Source organism: Cryptomeria japonica, chromosome 1 (genome assembly GCF_030272615.1).
Source record: "Cryptomeria japonica chromosome 1, Sugi_1.0, whole genome shotgun sequence".
Classification (NCBI taxonomy): domain Eukaryota; kingdom Viridiplantae; phylum Streptophyta; class Pinopsida; order Cupressales; family Cupressaceae; genus Cryptomeria; species Cryptomeria japonica.
The window spans coordinates 682,172,889-682,191,050 of record NC_081405.1 but is presented as its reverse complement, the minus strand read 5'-3'; the positions used below and the strand labels follow the sequence as shown (position 1 = coordinate 682,191,050).

At 37.9% G+C, this 18,162-nt stretch overlaps 1 protein-coding gene across 1 annotated transcript; it reads right to left on the bottom strand.

Annotated features, from left to right (window-relative positions):
• Positions 1-853: 853 nt before the first annotated feature.
• Positions 854-16,601, bottom strand: LOC131044853 (protein transport protein SEC23 A). The gene is made up of 5 exons (XM_057978321.2): positions 15,395-16,601; positions 11,767-13,587; positions 11,378-11,494; positions 1,598-1,669; positions 854-1,392 (listed from the first exon to the last, which is right to left on the bottom strand). The coding sequence occupies exons 1-5, from the start codon at positions 16,169-16,171 to the stop codon at positions 1,255-1,257; spliced, it is 2,925 nt and encodes a 974-aa protein (XP_057834304.2). The 5' UTR covers positions 16,172-16,601; the 3' UTR covers positions 854-1,254.
• Positions 16,602-18,162: the final 1,561 nt, after the last annotated feature.

Sequence of the window (18,162 nt, the reverse complement as noted above, 5' to 3'; positions counted from 1 at the left end):
GAAAAATGATCCAAGGAATTAAATAAGTAAATAAGATTTATTTAATAAATGTTAGAAAGAGATGTAAAATATATATAATGCGATGATGGTGGAAATGCCAGAATGCATTCTAAATGTCTGATTCCCAAATTCAAATTCTTTTGCCAAACTTCTAATTGTCATATTAGCTTTGGTTGGAAGCATCTCCATCCCCATCTCACTTTCAAGTGGGGTAGGGTGAAAGTGATCGTCATTCTATGGTTTGTGAACAATCTCAAGCACTTCTATTTTTAGATATCATCCTAAATCCGACTAAGCACTTCTATATTTAGACATCATACTAGAATATCTCTACAAAAGATGGGACATTTGGTTTTGAACAAGCTTTTTCTTACAGAACAACATCACTATGGCAATAATCACAGGAGTTCTACCACTTCTGCTATCAAATGCTGAAACATAAAAGCTATAAACGGCCAAAAAATGAAACCAAACAAATCGAAAAAATGAAAATAGAACGAACAAAACATAATGACCAGTCACAATGATGATAATCCTAACGGTTGAGTCAAAAACCAAAGATTCGTTGAAAGCTAAATCCTCCAAGCTGAACATAAATCCGGAGTTCAGATCACTGCTTATATAACATGACAATTCATTTCTTCATTCAATCTGATCTGAACTAACATAGATGTTACAGAGCATCAAACAGTTAATGTCACAAATAGAATGTGGAAATGGAACCAGTTGCGAAACATAGCATCTGCTAGAAGTCTCCATGAAATAATATTTGCAACCTTATAAAAAACCTGGGATACTAAAGATTCGAACTGATCTTTTGCGGGTACCTTTGTGAACCATAACAGATTTCTCGTGGAAAACAAAATAGTTCCTCTCGTTCAGTTGTAATTATTGCTGCTTTGTGACCATTTTCATACAACCAACTCCCAGCTATTTATTGCTGAATGATGCCTTCATAACATATACTTCCTAGTACAAAAAATTGCAAACTCTACAAGGCATCTAACACATTTCTCGTGTCCTGTTAAAAGAACTTAGACAATTGCAATGCAAATTAACAGGTCAATCACAGTGCCCTTTGCTACCAAGGGGATTGCTCAACATGGTTCCATCTGAAGAATTCCTTCAGCCATATGGAATGCACAAAACCGAATAGTCTAGTTCAATTCAATCTACAATATAAATTGTTACATAGTCCCACTGCATACCAAGTGCATAAATTGGGTACACAGTATCTTCATTCTGATTCCATGATTAACTTGGCTCAGGAGGAACAAGCTTCATACTGCGCATCCACTCACAAAAGCTTAAATCATCAACATGGAAGAAGCTACTTTTTAATTTTGTCCTCTGTTCCAGTGTTAAAGTGTGCAATTGAGGAAATCTTGCTTCCTGAAAAAATAGAACGAAAGAGCAGTTGTTAAATGATTAGTTATTTGAATTTCCCTTACTAAAATTAATTGTTTGCTTTTGAATGATATGGAAATTAACCTCCACATCAACACTAAATTGCCAAAATAAAAATAAAATTACAGTACAGGCATATAAAAAGGGTTCAAATCAAAGAAAAAAGAAAAATATATGGTTTCCAACATACCTGTTCATACCGAGGATCTTTATGTGCAGGTATCAATCTTGATACAAAATACCTTGCTGGGGAGCTTCCCTCCTGCAAAGAAACCTAGGAATTAGCATTTAAAATTGCTAAATGATAATGTTTAATAGAACAAAATTTCTAGCCAAGTTACATGAACAAGCTCTAAATGTATTATTTCCCTTGACTCATTCGTTTGGTTTTTGTTAAGGATTAACCCAGGCATGTGCTCATAGCATAGAAACAAGACTTGAACTCAGCACAAGGGTGACTCGACTCGGGACTCAGCAAGTGAAAAACCCAAGAAATTTAGAGATTTTAAAGGATTTAAAACTTGTTTCATGCACCCTGTATTAAATAATCCTTGAAGACACAATAACATCATCAAGTAGAAGCTAATTTGATCACATACACAAGTATACATCGATCAAATAATTATAAACACAAATTATAGTTGAAGGAAATAGCACACTTAGATATTTAAATATTGTCGAGTGTATACAAAACTCATGGAATATGAAATCCATGACATCAAATGTTCCAAACAAATATCAAAACAATAACTAGAAGTCTATGGCTCAAAGGAGCCTGCATCCCTCCAGCTCCTACAAAGGCATCTAAGGTAGGTCCCACTAACTAGTGGGGGTTTGGGAGTGGAGACACTAATGGGTTTGAGAGGTAGCAACGATAAACTACACAAGGTGTTAGAAGTGAGAAAAACCCAATGATAAAAGGGGTGTGGTGGCTATGCCCCCAAAACAAAAAATTATAGAAAAAGAGAAAAGAGAGTGAAGAGAGCGAAATGATATTTGTATTGGGCGAAATGATGCTTTTAGGGACATTTCAGGGTTTTCTGATGCAAAGTTTTTTTGAAAAAACATCAAAATATGTCTGTTTTTGTTATTTTATGAGATTTAAAAAATGAAAATTCATTCTGGCCGAGTTCGGGTATCGGGACTCACCGGGTCCGAGCCGAGTCCATGAGTCCTGCATCTCAATCAATCTCACTCTGGACTCAGACGAGCTCAAATCCGGGCCCCTGAAACTCACCCAGGGTCACCCAACTCAGGATTCACCAAGTCTAAGCAAGTCCTGGCAAGTCCCAGAACTATGGCTCATAAATAGTTTGCACCTTTTGAAGTGACACTTGTGAAACAAACCCTTTGAAAAAAAATGCCAAGAATATGACTGTTTGGCACAACATACATAATTTAAAAACAAAAGTATCACATGAATATAGTTCGGTCACAATATGGAGGAAAATGATATGCTAAAATTTGTAACCAATCACCAAAAGAGCAATATGCAAGGGTGTCTCAGGTTCATTGTCAACATAAACAAGATTGTAGTTCTCTTGTTTGCAGCATATCATCCATCTAATTCATGTCAGGGAGTAGTTGATAACAAAATAACTGCAAGACTGTTATGATTGGGCATCCACTGGCCAAACTTTTTGCAATTTTATTGGACATGAAGCTTTATGAGTATTTGGAGCATATTTATCTCAAAGAGAGGAGACAAGCAGGTTTCAGAAGAATTCCAATCCATCGATCACATATTTCTTCCAGTCTACTATTGAGGAGGCTTTTCAACAGTTTATCTAGAGATTGTGCGCTAATAGTACTTCAGATTCTTTTCATTAGTACCATCATCAGGCTTTCTGAGAGACTTCTCATCCATTTTCTGTCTTTGAATGGTCACTCTAGCTTTTATCGAGTGCATTTTTGGAGTCAAGAGAAGACTACCCTCTGTCACTAACTCTCTTTGATGTTTACACCAATGAGCTTACAAATCTTCCTGGTGGCATCACACATGATGATGATGGCATATTATATTGTTTTTCGATTGCTATGAAGTATAACATTTTTTCCCAATGAATTGATCCCCTTCTTCTGATCTCTTGATGGTTTATGATGGCAACTTGATGTCCTTGCTCACTTCTGTGAGCTTTTGCCCTCACTTTGACCCATTCTTTTTCAATTTCACTCAATTCAGCCAGGTTCCCAGAAATCTCACTAATCAACTATTCATTTGCCCCAAATAGGCATTGGATACCAAAGTTGCACCCTGGCCCAAAACCTGAACTTGGACTTACCCGATCCATCTTCATCTTTGTAGGTCCAGCAAAGCTGAGATGTATGCCAAATGACCCAGAGTGACCCTAATTCCTCATATTTGCAATAAAAATTTGAAGCCAAGAAATACAGATGTAAAGAGATAAAATAGCATATGTTTTCATTTTGTAAATAATAAATATAATTAACTCTGGGGCTCTAGTGGATCACCCACAATTCTGGCATCCATTCTTGTTTCCGTGATTTGCACCCTTGTTCTGACGGTCAAGTCTTCTAATAAGAAAAACTGCATCTAGAAATTGAAGGCTTGTCCCTAACTACTTCCACCACATTTCCAAATCTTTGTACAAACGTTCCCATCTTACAAATACCACTCTATTTTGTCTTTATAAGAATCTAAAGTTATATTTAATTTTCTACCAGTATTTCCTAGCCTCATCTTGGAGCTTCCAGCACGTCTTTCCATGGTTTGCACTACAGGATGCTACCAAGATGGTCTCCTCTTTCATGCTTTGTATAGCCTATGCTTTCTCCTTTCTCTTTCCTAAGCCTACTCTACATCCTAGTGGCCGACTTGGCAACAATTAAAAAACAAGACAGGATCAACTATCTGAGGACACGAAGAAGGTTCATCTTGATATCATAAGGGTTAGCCAATTTAGGTGGCATTTTCCCACTATATTCTTTTTTCATTTTACCCAAGTTTCCTTTCATTCTACTTGCTAAATCTCATTGAACAAGGGCTAAAACTGAAACAGTCTACTCCAAGTTTCTTAACTTGTCTTGAATTCACCATGTGTGTTGATTAGCTCTCTGTTTTTTTTCTGTTCATTCATTTTATAGCCATTAATCAGTTTTTCAACTAGAATTTAGTTTCTTTCTTTCAAGCATTTAATCTCTCACATTAAGCAAATAATTAAAATTGGCTAATCTAGGTAGTGTTTTGCATCGTACAAGTATTTTCATGAACCAAAAGATTTGATATTATTGACCCATGCCACAAAACAGTAGTCTGATTTGAATTCCCTCTTGCATCCACTACACTCTTTTTATTGGATATATACAGAAAATTAAAAAATACCTAAATAAATCATGTCCTTTTTCGTTCATAACAGAAACTAGTCATTTATCTCCCTCCTTGGTATGACTCTATCGCATTCACAGTTGCATTCATTCAATCATATAGACTAGAATACCAAACTAGTCTGTGCACATTTAACATTGTATTATTAAAGGTTATGGAAAGATTCTCAAATATGACTTTTTTGCATTGCATTTTCTGACTATGGTATCTTAAATGCGACTACATACAAAAACCATCAAAGGTTAGCAAATTTCCCTCCACAGTTAAATTAGTAATTCACCCTAGACTTCCATTCACACAATGAAAAGATTAAAACTTGTTTCTTCCAATCTTACATTAACGCTTCAGTCTCATATAGGTATGATTGGTCTCTGACACTAACTTTCCACGGATAACCAAAGCACTTGAACCATACACGTTCAGTCAGTGCCAAAACATATTCAACAAAACATATTCAACAACTAGCATCAGCTATCATGTGCTGCTTTGTTTATCTACCCTGTTCTTTCATTTTGGGTAAGAAGTCAATAGAGTGAACAAATTAGAACCCCCTCATAATCAGGAAGGATTAAATCACCACATGCAAACCTCGGCCCCAAAATATAGGTCAGAATCTGATATTTGGTGAAACTCTGTAAAAGCCAGCCAAGGGGGCTAGACTATGCTACAGAAACTTCCAAAAGCATAGAGGGCTTAAAGTCCTCCCTCTAGTGGCTGACTTATTTGTGTGAGGTCACAGCATGCATCACTGTACCCTTAATTGTACTGAAGTGGGCCACAACCTCTCCCTGCATCAGGTTCGTTTAAATTCAGTTTACATTCTGTGTTGTTATTTGTTTTATGATATCTATAAAGAACAAAGCAGACCTTCACAAACACGCACAACCCTCGAGTCTTAACACACTCAAGATTGCCTTGACCCCTCTTTTTGGTCACATTGTCCATGCGACAAGCCTCTATTTCCTTCAACAGTCTTGCCTTATAGACTACATAAAGAGCAATGTATAAAGAGTCAAAGACCTTCACAAACACAAACAACCTTTTACAAGCTCAAGATTGCCTTAGCCCCTCTTTTCAGTCACATTGTCTATGCAACCAGTCCCTCTTTTCAGTCGCATACTAGTCTTAGACTTCCACATTGTTGAGGGACACTATTTTGACATTTGATTTCTTGGTTCATACACAGGTTTCAATACCTCTCTGGATGCTCCTAGGTTCCAGTTCTCCTACAAATAAAACCAATTAAGCTAACAGCAGCCTATACTTACTTGGGAGTTCAGCTCACTCTTCTATCTTTATCTAGAAGCCTACCTCCCCGCCATATAATTGTAAGGGATACACCTCCCCATATATTGAAAAAATAGTGTTTACATTTCCAGAGAATCTGTTCAAAACCAAGACTCTTTGATAAAGTCACCATACTTACTCTTGTTTATGGGTAAGAGGTTTGGTGTCCCAACATTTTTGGGCATATCAACTAATCTTATATGGACAGAGCTTACAATATCACGTCTGCCATACCCTTAAGACTTAAATTTTTGGGTAATTTAAACCATGAGATATAACAATTTTTGGTGGTGACAGATACCCATTTGTAGAAACTTTCTCTTGAGAGTGGGTAACCTCTTTTATGTTTCACTAAATGCTGACATTATCGATAGTACAAGCCTAATTTGCTTTTTCAATTTACTTGCACCTTTATTAATCAGATTCCTCCACTTAAAAAACTCCCATGGATGTCCCTCCTTGCCTTCCTCACTGAAAACTGCCAATCAATGGGCTTTAGCCTCTCAACCCCATGATGGCTTTCTATGATGAATGAATGAATGAGTTTTAATGACGTCCACGAGATCATCAACCTATGGGACCAAAAGCATCTTTATTAACAATTTTCAAGTTCTTTTCATTGTCAACTCTTCTATTGTCGATCTTAATCAAGAAGCCCGGTGTTTTGTAAAGTCTTGCCTCATCAAATAACTCGTCTAGATTGCTCCCCTTCAAATTGTCCTCATATTGTACAGATATCCTCATATGCAGCATACTCAAAGACGAAGTGCCATTCAGTTACCACCACCCCTTTATTGCAAAAAAGATAAGTTCTTTCATCCCACTCCTCCTTAGGCACTACCCATCTACCTGTCTCACATCTAAGATGGTGGGACCCAGTTCTGATTTGTGCAACTAGAAGTCTAGCCTTTCCCTTAACAGCTACACTTAGGTAGTCTTTTTCATCATGCTCTCCCAAGGGGTTGAACTCTTCGATATAATGTGTTTTTTTTCTGACCAACATGCCATGTCCACATGGCAGTTCTAAATTTTTTATCTCATCATTACTGTCGGCACAATCTCACAAATCAATGTCCCACTTGCTGATCCATTTGTTGTTCTGCTTCATCCAAGTCTTCTTCCACCGTTTTAATTCCTATGGTTGAATTTCCGCAATAAGTTAGAGGTATCTTAAGATTAAGTTTATGTCCCTAACCCTAGTTACTTGGAATTGTGATTTTAGGGCAAAAACTAGGCCATTTACAAAAAGGGGCATTACATCTAAGCAACCCTCTATTCTTTAGGATCGCATTCTTGTCTTTCATGCTTTTCAAGACAGCTCTTACATGCCTCTCCCTTCCTCCTCCTGGTTTCTTTCCAATCCTGTTTGCTTGTTGGATACAACCTGTCCACTTAAATTGATCCTTGAGAAAGTCTTGCTAAAATATCGGTCCTCTCCTTCTCTCTGCAGTCCTTCAATCCTTTAATGATGATATTCATAGCTTTGTCTTGTTTGTCTTTTTCTAGATTGTAGATGATGTCATCATTTGGTTCTTGGCCAGATAGGAGTGTGCTCCCATAAGTTATGAGTTGATACAAACTACCATATCCACATGGTGATAGGAGTTGCCATCTATGTTCTCTCTGAGAAGTAATGGCATTTGGACAAGGTATCACCGCTTTAAATACTGAATTAAAGGTCATTCTCTATCTATATTCCTATTAATCCTGATCATATGTGCCAGACCCTTTTTCTGACAGAGATTTCTACTTTGATTGGGAGGAATTTACTGGAAAACCATGGGCCACCATGCTAATTCACCTAAATTCCTAATCGCAACCTACGTTAGACAATAGAAGCATTAAGGAACCATTAGATGGTTCTGATTCACATAAAGAAAAGAGGTTGGTGTGACAGCCATCTTTGCCAGCTGTTATTGATCAGTTTTATCTCAACATAAAGGACCTTCTAGTTTTCTTTACTCGCATATTAGGTTTCAGGGACATCCATGAATTAACAATTTTGTCTCTAGCTCTCAAAATCTGTTGACCTTGAATGTTAGGAGAGATTATCTGTTGGCCTTGAGTGTTAGGAGAGATTCTAGGGGAATACCATAAATGCTCCAAGGATTGTTCAATCTTGCCACCTTAGCCCTAACCATTCAACTATGGCTATTAACATGTTCTTTTGTGGGCAATGATCATGTCAGTTCTTCTGAACTGAGCTTTCCTATCGATATGGCTTATAACTTTACTGTTCAGCTTTGTGCTTTTTTTAATGGTCTTTCCCTCACACACCCGTTTGTACTTGCACTCGGACATGGAAATTTGTACTTGTATTTGGATCATATAATTGAGTGTTTAAACAGTTGGATAACTGGGCTTACTATCCAGTTATATTTACATGTTTATTTTCTAGTAGTACCCTAACATTTAATTACTTGTCAGAGCCAAGGATTCTTCTTATCCTAGAAGAATTTCTTCTGTAATTGTATGTGTTGTCATTTTATGACACACTTGGTCCATCAGCGAGAACCGATCAGAGATATGTTCCATGGACCAGCACGGCCCCAGTTGATCAAGGAGAGAAGAATCATGAAGTGTGCCATCAGCGAGAACCGATCAGAGATATGTTCCATGGACCAGCACGGCCCCAGTTGATCAAGGAGAGAAGAATCATGAAGTGTGAAGTGTTGCCTTGTTTGGAGGAAGTCCCTCCCTTGGCCTTTTCTTCTTCCCCGGAACTCCGGAACCCCGAGGTTCTGAAGTTCCTTGTCCCTTTTCTCCTTTCCTTTTAGGAACTCCGGAACCCCGAGGTTCCAAAGTTCCTAGCCTTCCTTTCCTTTGCCTCTTCTCTTAAGCTTCTCCCTTCCCCGAAACTCCGGAACCCTGAGGTTCCGAAGTTCCCCTCCTCTTTAGCCTTTCCCTTTCTTCTTCGGAACTCCAGAACCCCGAGGTTCTCAAGTTCCTTTGCCTTGCCTCCCCTGGAACTCCGAAACCCCGAGGTTCCGAAGGCTTTTTCCTTCTCTTCTTCTCTCTATCCCGGGACTCCGGAACCCCGAAGTTCCGAAGTTCTTCCCTTGTCTTCCTCACTTTGAGAGTCCAAGCTTCCGAAGTCTCCAGGCTTCCTTCCTACTGGCGACACTTTCAGATGGTGTGATCGACACTCAAGGCTTTTAATGCTCCGACAGCTTGGCAACTTGTATAATTTCTTTTGTGGAGCCACAAGGGTGCATTAAGTGTTTTTGGCAGGATTTCCACCAAGGAAGGTACGGGGCCATGCTTGGTGACTTATGTCATGACTGACTTTGGAAGGTTAGTCAATCCACCTTCCTTAGAATTGCCTTTTGAGGTATGGCTAGGTTGCTTGCATGTACAAGTCAAGTGCATGCACTTCCCTGCACTTCCAGACTGACATTCGGGGGTCATGATCACCATTGTAACCCATTTTTCTATATAAGACTGTTAAGCCTCATTGTAAAGGGTTCTCTCCTTACTGGCTTGAGCTATTCTATGCTCTCCCACTTCTCTTGTATTTATCTTGCATTTATGCAACTGTAAGTTTGGCCTTTGGCCTTTGGCCTTTGAATGAATTGGAATTACATTCTTGCCTTCCTTCAACTTATGCATGTTGTGTATGTTTCCTTACCTTCATCATAGGTGTATGTTTTGTGGCTCTTCTCTCCATATATGTTGTGTTAACTTGTTTTTTGTTGTGTGTGGCTTGTGGAATCCTTCTCCCCTCTTGACACTTAGCAAACTCTAACCTCCATACATGTGTTTGGGTCACTCATGCAATTGAAGTTTGTGCATCTCTTGGGTATTTCAGTTGATTCCTTGTACCATTTCGGGTGGGGAGAGGAACAATCTCTTCTTGGTGCATCACCTCCCTTTATTTTAAGCATTTCTCTCTTCCCTTTCCCTCTGCAAATTGTTAGAATAGGCTTAAGAGTTATTTTTGAAGTGTTGAGTTAGTTCAACACTTGCACCTGGATTGAGAAGGAAGCCGGCCTTCTTTGGAGATTCAACCCCCTTGCGCAAGATCTCACACTTTGGGGTTGTTTCCATGTTTCACAAGGTTGCTGAGTTGATAGCTCAGCAAGGGTACAAGCTTTTGTGATAACAGTATGTATGGCCAAGTTTATTACCATTTTGATCAATTCTGGTTATTCATATAATTTCATTTCATTTCTAACTAGAGCCTTGAAAAATAGAACAACGTTGCCACCACATCATTCTGAGGTAGAGATGCCCCTAATCTTGAAGACCAAATACACAAATATACCTTTAAAAGAGGTGGTGATGCATCATGAGAATAATTATGGGTGTGTAGATGTTATGAATCCCTTTTCTTTGCAATTTGATTTTTTCTAAAAATAGCTTTCAATGCCTAGCAATGTTAGTACAAACTTTGTAAATCAAAGTTCCACAAGTTTATTATTCAAATCTTCTGTGTCAAAAGTAGAAGGTTTCTAAAAATATTATCCACAAATACTCATAAAAATGGTCATGCGCCCTTGAACCACGGAAATTTCATATGTATTATCAATTATGTTATTGTGAATATATTTGTGAAGTTTTGTGTGAACCCAAAAAGCACAAAAGTATTGAATAATGTTAAATATTTATTAACACTCTGTTTATAAAAAAGTTTGATTCTAAACTGTGTTTCAGCATAAACATGGTCTAGGGCATATGAAATCTGGCCAGAATTTAAATCCCCAAGTCTAGTGCAAATGGATTCTTGCCAATGAGCATATCACAAAGAATACATTGCCAATATTGGAATAAAGTAATGCTTCTAAATTTGGGGTCACATAAGAATGTTTAAATGTTGAATCTTTTCTATGTAAAAGATTTTGACTCCTACGTATTTACAGAATCATAATTACCAAAAAAGGTCAAGAGATAAGAGACTAACTTTATCCACAAAGAGCTCATAAAAATGGGCATGGACCCTTGAACCATGGATATTTCATATGTATCATGCTATTGTGAATATATTTGTGAAGTTTTGTGTGGGCCCAAAAAGCACAAAAGTATTGAATAATGTTAGATAGATATTAACATTCTATGTTTATAAAACAGTTTGAATTTTGTAAACTATGTTTCAGCATGAACATGGTCTAGGGCATATGAAATCTGGCCAGAATTATTCCCTAGTCTAGAGCAAATGGATTCTTGCCAATGAGCATATCACAAAGAATACATTGCCAGTATTGGAATAAAGTAATGCTTCTAAATTTGGGGTCACATAAGAATGTTTAAATGTTGAATCTTTTCTATGTAAAATTTTTTGACACCAACATATTTACAGATATATAATTACCAAAACAGGTCAAGAAATAAGACACTAACTTTAAATGAAAGGATGCGAGGAGCAGGAAACCGTTGCTCTGTTAGTTCCTCAGCAAGAGTTCTACATGCTGCTAATGCTGCCGCACTCTTTCCTTCCTGGGTGGAAAGATCTGCACCCTGTTTTGGGAAAGAAAATAGATAAGAATTATAATATATGACATTTCTAGACCCATCAGCACATTTCACAACAGAGAATTTTGTTGCAATTCAATAAATAAATATTCAGTAAATTTATATCAATAATCAAAACTACTTAAAAGAATCCAACAGAAATGAATAGAAAGAGCACAAACTCATATATCTTTACATCCTAAAACCTACGTATATGCATTACACTTGCAAGAAAACAACTCGGACATACAAGTAAAACATTCATTATCCACACATACCATCCATATAAAAACATCAGTTCCATGATCAAGCACAACAGCTGCATCAGACTGCATGGCAAGATCATATGCAGGCAACTCCTCAAATGTGCCTCCTTCTCGGTGCATTAACACACGTGGAGCCAACATGCGGAGCGATAAATCAAAAGAAGCTTGTAAAAAGAGGTTTCTGAGAACTGATCTTTCATCTTCATGACCAATAATACTTCCCAAAAGAGGACCACGCCTCAAATGAAACAGGTATTCAGGAAGTAGAGAGAGCTCCTTTGGAAAGCGTCGCAACTTAACTTTAGGCAGTTGTGTTCCAAACTTTGCAGTAATATCCTTAACCCTTTCATCAATTGCAAGGCGTATATCCACAGCATCAGAAGAATCCTTTGCTTGCAAAACTGCCCTTTTGCCTATGAGAACAGCAAGCACGTCAACTTCAATGCTGTTTAAGTAGGCTGCTAGGTCAGCTGTAGTTGGCAATCGGATTGTGATAATCCTGGAAATATTTGCTTGATAAAAATCCATGTAACAAGCTGCAAACTGGAAGAAAACATGCTTTTCTTTTATATCCCTCTTGAGTTCCATGGTCACAGCAAAGCTCTGAGTGTCTTCTACACTTAGCATCTGAACAGAAGCTGAACTATCATTTTTGAAGGTCTCATGACCATCTGAATGAGAATCTTCACCTGGTCCTATGATTCGATTCACAAAAATGCCATCTGAACAACGAATTTCAAAAATGCCCTGAGACCCTGCTGCTCTTATTGCTGCCCTTTGCAAGTTGACTCCAAATGCCTCTCCAAAGTCATCATGAAGAACTAGCACACCACCTGAAGCTTTTGCTAGAGGTTGCAAAATGGGAATTCTAACTGGACATGTTCCAGCACAAAGGATATCTACAACAGTGTCATGACGACGGGCTTCACGACCTAAATGATCCATCCATTTCATTGCCTTCTTTTCCAGATATGCATAGTTTGGATGGCTTAATGAATAAGGAACAGATCCAGGCCCAAAGGTATTAGGTCCCCCTGCACATATCATTATTCGACTATTGCCTCCAGAGCGTTTAACTGTGCCTCGAGACATCTCTGCTGATGGGCCTTGAATAAGGGCAAGAGCAACCTCAACTGCAGTGCCAAGGCATCTATCTCTTGCTACTTCTGGTTGATCACCCCTGAACGGTCTCAATGACGAGAACACATTATGTGCAACATTAAGTGATGCATGAAGAGGAGCCAGATAAAGACCAGTACCAAAAATCATATTTTTCAAGGATTCCTGTGATGGAGATTGACCCCCTGGAAGCATATCTGCAGATGCTATTCCACTTTCGCAAAAATCATATACTGAGACAGTACGCCCATATGTAACAATTCCAATCCTTGTAGTTGGAGGAAGAGAATCAACAAAGGCATGAAGAGAACTCTGCAAATGCTGGAGATGAGGTTCATCCAGGCACTCATCAATGACAAGTATAACTGGAGCCGACATTCTTGAGTCAGAGACAGGGACAAACCCAGGTCGTCGGGTGCCTGTTTCAACATAATCCACAACAGTTGATGAAAGCTCAGGCCAATTTCGAAGATCATGACTACTTGCTGCTCGGTATTCACCTTCACTGCTATTTAGCTTATTGCAAATAATACATTTCCACTCCCCAGTGCTTGGCATGATGCTACAGTAGAGGTTAACATATGCTCCGCAGTTCTGGCAACGGTATGGACTGTGTTGCACAGTTTGAGGACCCGGCACTGTGTCCCTTCCAGGAGAAACTATTGCACCAAATCCAATGCTTGAAGTGTTGCTCAGCTTTTTTTGGTTAAGCACCTACATAATGTGCACAAGACACAGAAAATATCAACTTCAAGTCAACAATAAGGTTATACTCAGATACACGACATGAGGGCATTACATAAAATACAAGTATTAAAAAAGGATTGTCAAGACCTGAAGCAAAGCTGGACTGAAATGGCAGAAGCAAAACATAATTCGTAAAATATCCGACATTATATAGCACAGAAGTAAGGAAAAGGAGGTTTTATTGAAATGTGAAACCATGTAAAAAAGGCGGGTATTGACAGCTCATTGGCTCAATGACACTGGTTTCAATCCCATTATGAGATGAACCATCCCACTAAGCCATCTCCATTACTTTACATGGCCCACTCATTGCTCACATTGCTACCATTTAATGAATTGAATGTTCATACGATTCCCATACTACATACTTCTAGCTATTGAGTTGTATTCCAGATGTGAAAACTTCTGACTAACAGATCAAAATCGTGATTCATGCATATCACCATGACACTAAACACAACACAGAAAAATAGACAACTTTGCAACCAAAATATAATCAGATGTCCTGATATTAGACTAAAATCAACAAAGAATTAAAACTTAGAATTCATCTGTTTATTAAATTTCACTCTACTCAAGATAGAATAGGTTTTGTTATCATAGTATGGTTTGAAATTAAAACCCTATTCACCATAGTTAAGGAGGAATGCCTGTTCTTGTAAAGAACAATTTGAGATAAAAACAATTCATTCTGGAAATTTTATGCCTCCTTCAATTGTATGCCGTTTGAAGTCCTGTAAGTGGATGGTTCCTTTGATAGAATAACATTTGAAGTTCTCGCATAGATTTTTCAATCAACGTAATCTTCTATTGTAAACATTCCTTCAGAGATAAGGTAAACTAGGTTTTAGTCTTAGACAAACTTCAACAAAAATAATGTATTTATCATGACCTTGAGACATGTGATCTAACATTATCGAAACAAAAAAAGGTTAAAAAATATCTGAAATGCAGTACGATATCTGGACATAAGAGGGGCTTTATTAATTCATCTTTTCTCATAACTTCTGCTGTCCATTCGTTAATAGCATTGCTTTCATCCTAATGGACCAAATCTGAACAAACAATTTGTCAATTACAGGGTGCTACAAGCTTCTATCTACTAGATTAAAATCCACACTTTTGGCAACGTGGAAACCAGGAAACAAAAAACCAAACTCAAAAATGTATAAGTTTCTCACTCTGGTTACATGAAAGCAAATTGAGCAAATTATAAATGAGCTCGGTATGAGGCAAAACATTCTAAATACCCAAAAAATCCATTAAACAAAACATTTGAGACCCAACCACAAGGGAACAACTGGCAGACCTTTGCCAAACAAAGAAAAATTTGAGGAATGAAATAAAATGCAAGTAAAAAATAATTCGTAGATCCTCCTATTTCCCAAAAGTGGGAAAAAAATGTATCAAAGGATAATATAATATATTGGAGGAAGAACATAGGATCCATTGTTTATACTTGTACATTCTGAAGAATATAATAAGTGTATTTACTTTTTAAAAAAAATATTCCAAGTAATTTGTCGATTGGAAAATCTATTTTTCGAAAGAAGTTTAACAGACAATTGGCAAAAAGAACAGCAATGCGGACCCAAAACCAGCAGCAAATTAAACTCAGCTGTCCCGGAAAAGATTGTGAATTTCTCTACTTTAAAATAAACAATAAACCTTTAAAGAACTTACCAACTGCTAAATCTAATTTCCATTAAAAAAATTTAAATAAAATGCAAAATCAAAACTAGCTGCAATTTAAGATCAGGTTACTTGGGCATACCTTGTGTGAGGAGAACAGCACATAGGGCGATGCTGCAGACAAGCTTGAGTTATCAAAATTAGCATCCAAATCCACAGACAGCGGCTCCGGCGTCCCATTGGAATAGACTGCAGGAGGCAACGATGATGTGGGAAGCAGCGCCCCAGACGATTTCCCTTTACTGAAGCTGAAGGGAATATTGGAGAATTGGGAAGCTCCAGTGCCAGGATGCTGTGGCATTGGTGGCATGGGACTGAATGGTGCAGCAGCAGGTCTAGCTGGGGAGCTGAAGATTGGAGGACCGGGAGGGGCATTGAATTGCACAACACCAGAACTAGTATCTGCTGTCTTGCTCCCACTGCCACTGCCCTGTTTATAAAGAATGGGGGATATTGTACTGACGTCAGGGGGTTGGAATCCAGGTACACTGGTCAGACCCTCTGTGGATCCATTTAGGATCTGATATGGGCTAGTGCTCGGACTTGGGCTTGGCCCAGCCATTTTCCCATCTGGTTTTACTGATGCTGATGGAGAAGAAGAAGGTAATGAAGATGACGGGGAACCCACTGCAGGCGATGATGATGTGGACACACCCACATGATGAAATCTGTCTGTTGACGGACTACTTTGAAACCTGTCATTTGGCAGATTTTGAGTTGTTGGGGTTTGAGGGCTAAATCTGTTGGCCAAAGGGGACCTATATGCAAGAGGTGGGGTTGTTGAAAAACGCCTTTCTAAAGAAGGCGCGGGTGTGCTGGGAGAAGGTACAGGATTCGAATTCTGGGGAGTATTCGCCATTACAGAAGGATCAAATAGACAATTGCTTCAATTAAATTAATAATCTTGCAACACCAGAGCCAAAATGTGTCTACGTTGATTTTACCTGGGTTCAGCGTTTCCTAAAAGCCCACACAAATCTGCGCTAAAGCACCACTAAATCTGGTCAAATTTGGCCAAGTTTGATATCTGTTTTGGCCGAATTTGACCAGATTTAGGCCTGATTTTCGTGTGGGTTGTTCGGATCTATGTCCCCAAAGCACGGAAAACATCGAATGCTCTTTAGAAAGATCGCTCGATCTTGCCGTGCCCGTCTTCAGTTTTTTAAACCTTACTCTGCGTCTACTGTTTGTTCTGTATTTTTTGTTTAAATTTGTTGTTATGTTCTTCGAAGTTGAACTAACAACATTGTATTGTGATTCTAAATTTTCTGTTGTTTTGCTTTTGTTTTAATTTGTGTCTACGCTGTATCAAGATTGTTTGTGATTAATTTTATCTAGTGGACGTTAAAAGCACAGCATTTTAATTTATTTAAAGTTAAATTAATATTTAATGTGATTTTAAATTTTGTGTTTTTTATATCTATTTAAGTTAAATTTGGTGATATTATAATATTATTTAATCTAATATGAATATATAATTTAATAATACAATAGTTGATAAGTAGAAGATATTTCTACCACAAGTTGAATTATGTTATTGCTATCAAAATTCAGCTCTATAGTTTTGAGTCAAATTTATTGACCCATGATTCATGAGCGATGTTCACAAGAACTCATCTCTCATGAGAATGAATGGTACACTTAGTACTAATTGCATCTAGGTGATGCTCACAATGGTGAAACATTGGGTCTTCCTAGGAGGTCACACATCTCAATACTAATCCAACTCAACTGCACTTAACCATGGAGTTTCCCCCAAGGTTAAACTCACTTAGCTTGATACGCCATTCGCAAAACTTTCAACCAGTGTTGTGTCTTATGAACCATTCATGATAGAGCCCCTTTAGCTCATCAATTGATAAGTAGGAGATATTTTCCACAACAAGTCAAATTATGATATTGCTATTAGGATTCAATTGTGTAGTTTTCAAGTCAAACTCATTGACCCATGTTTCATGAGTAGTGGTTCACAAGAACCCATCTCTCACGAAATGAATGGTACACTTAGCACTCATTGCATCTAGGTGATGCTCTTTGACGTGAATCATTAGACCTTCCCACAAGGTCACCTATTGGCTATTCCAACTCAAGTGTGCTTAACCATAGAGTTTCCTCCAAGGTTAAGCTCACTTAGCTTGCTACCCCATTTGCAAAACCTTAAGCATATGTTGTGACTTATGAACCATCCTTTATAGAGCTCCTTTAACTCATCAATTATTAAGTAGCGAATATTTTCCACAACAAATCAAATTATGATACTGTTATATGGGTTCTTGTGAACTAATATTCACGAAACATGGGTCAATGGCTTTGACTCGAAAACTACACAATGGAATGTTGATAGCAATATCATAATACAACAGTTAGCAAGAGACACGGTGATGAAGGGCTACTCAACCCAACACACATGCATGGAACAATAGCAGAAACTAACCAGACAAATACAAGAAAGAAAACAACCAATTTCTATTACTTTTATGAAAATAAATTACAATACTTAAAAATTACAAGCTACGGCCACATGGGCCTTCCTATTAGAAACCAATCTAATTCTATCAAGGAAAATTTGCAAGTCGAAGCCACAACCTACACTACTGAACCATATTCTATAACCCTTGTTTACCTTCTTTATCTTGGAAAGTATAAGCACCGCAAAATGTTCTAGAAAGTATGACTCACATTTGGGCGCTAGAATTCCAATCATCCATCTTCCTACTCAAAGAATATATTTTATTAAAAATTGGAAATTTGGATTTTGGTATAACAACTTTTGGGAGCCATAACCTTTGATATGGTTGTTGGATCTTCAATCATTATATATCATTGGCAAGATCGTGAAGAAATCTATAA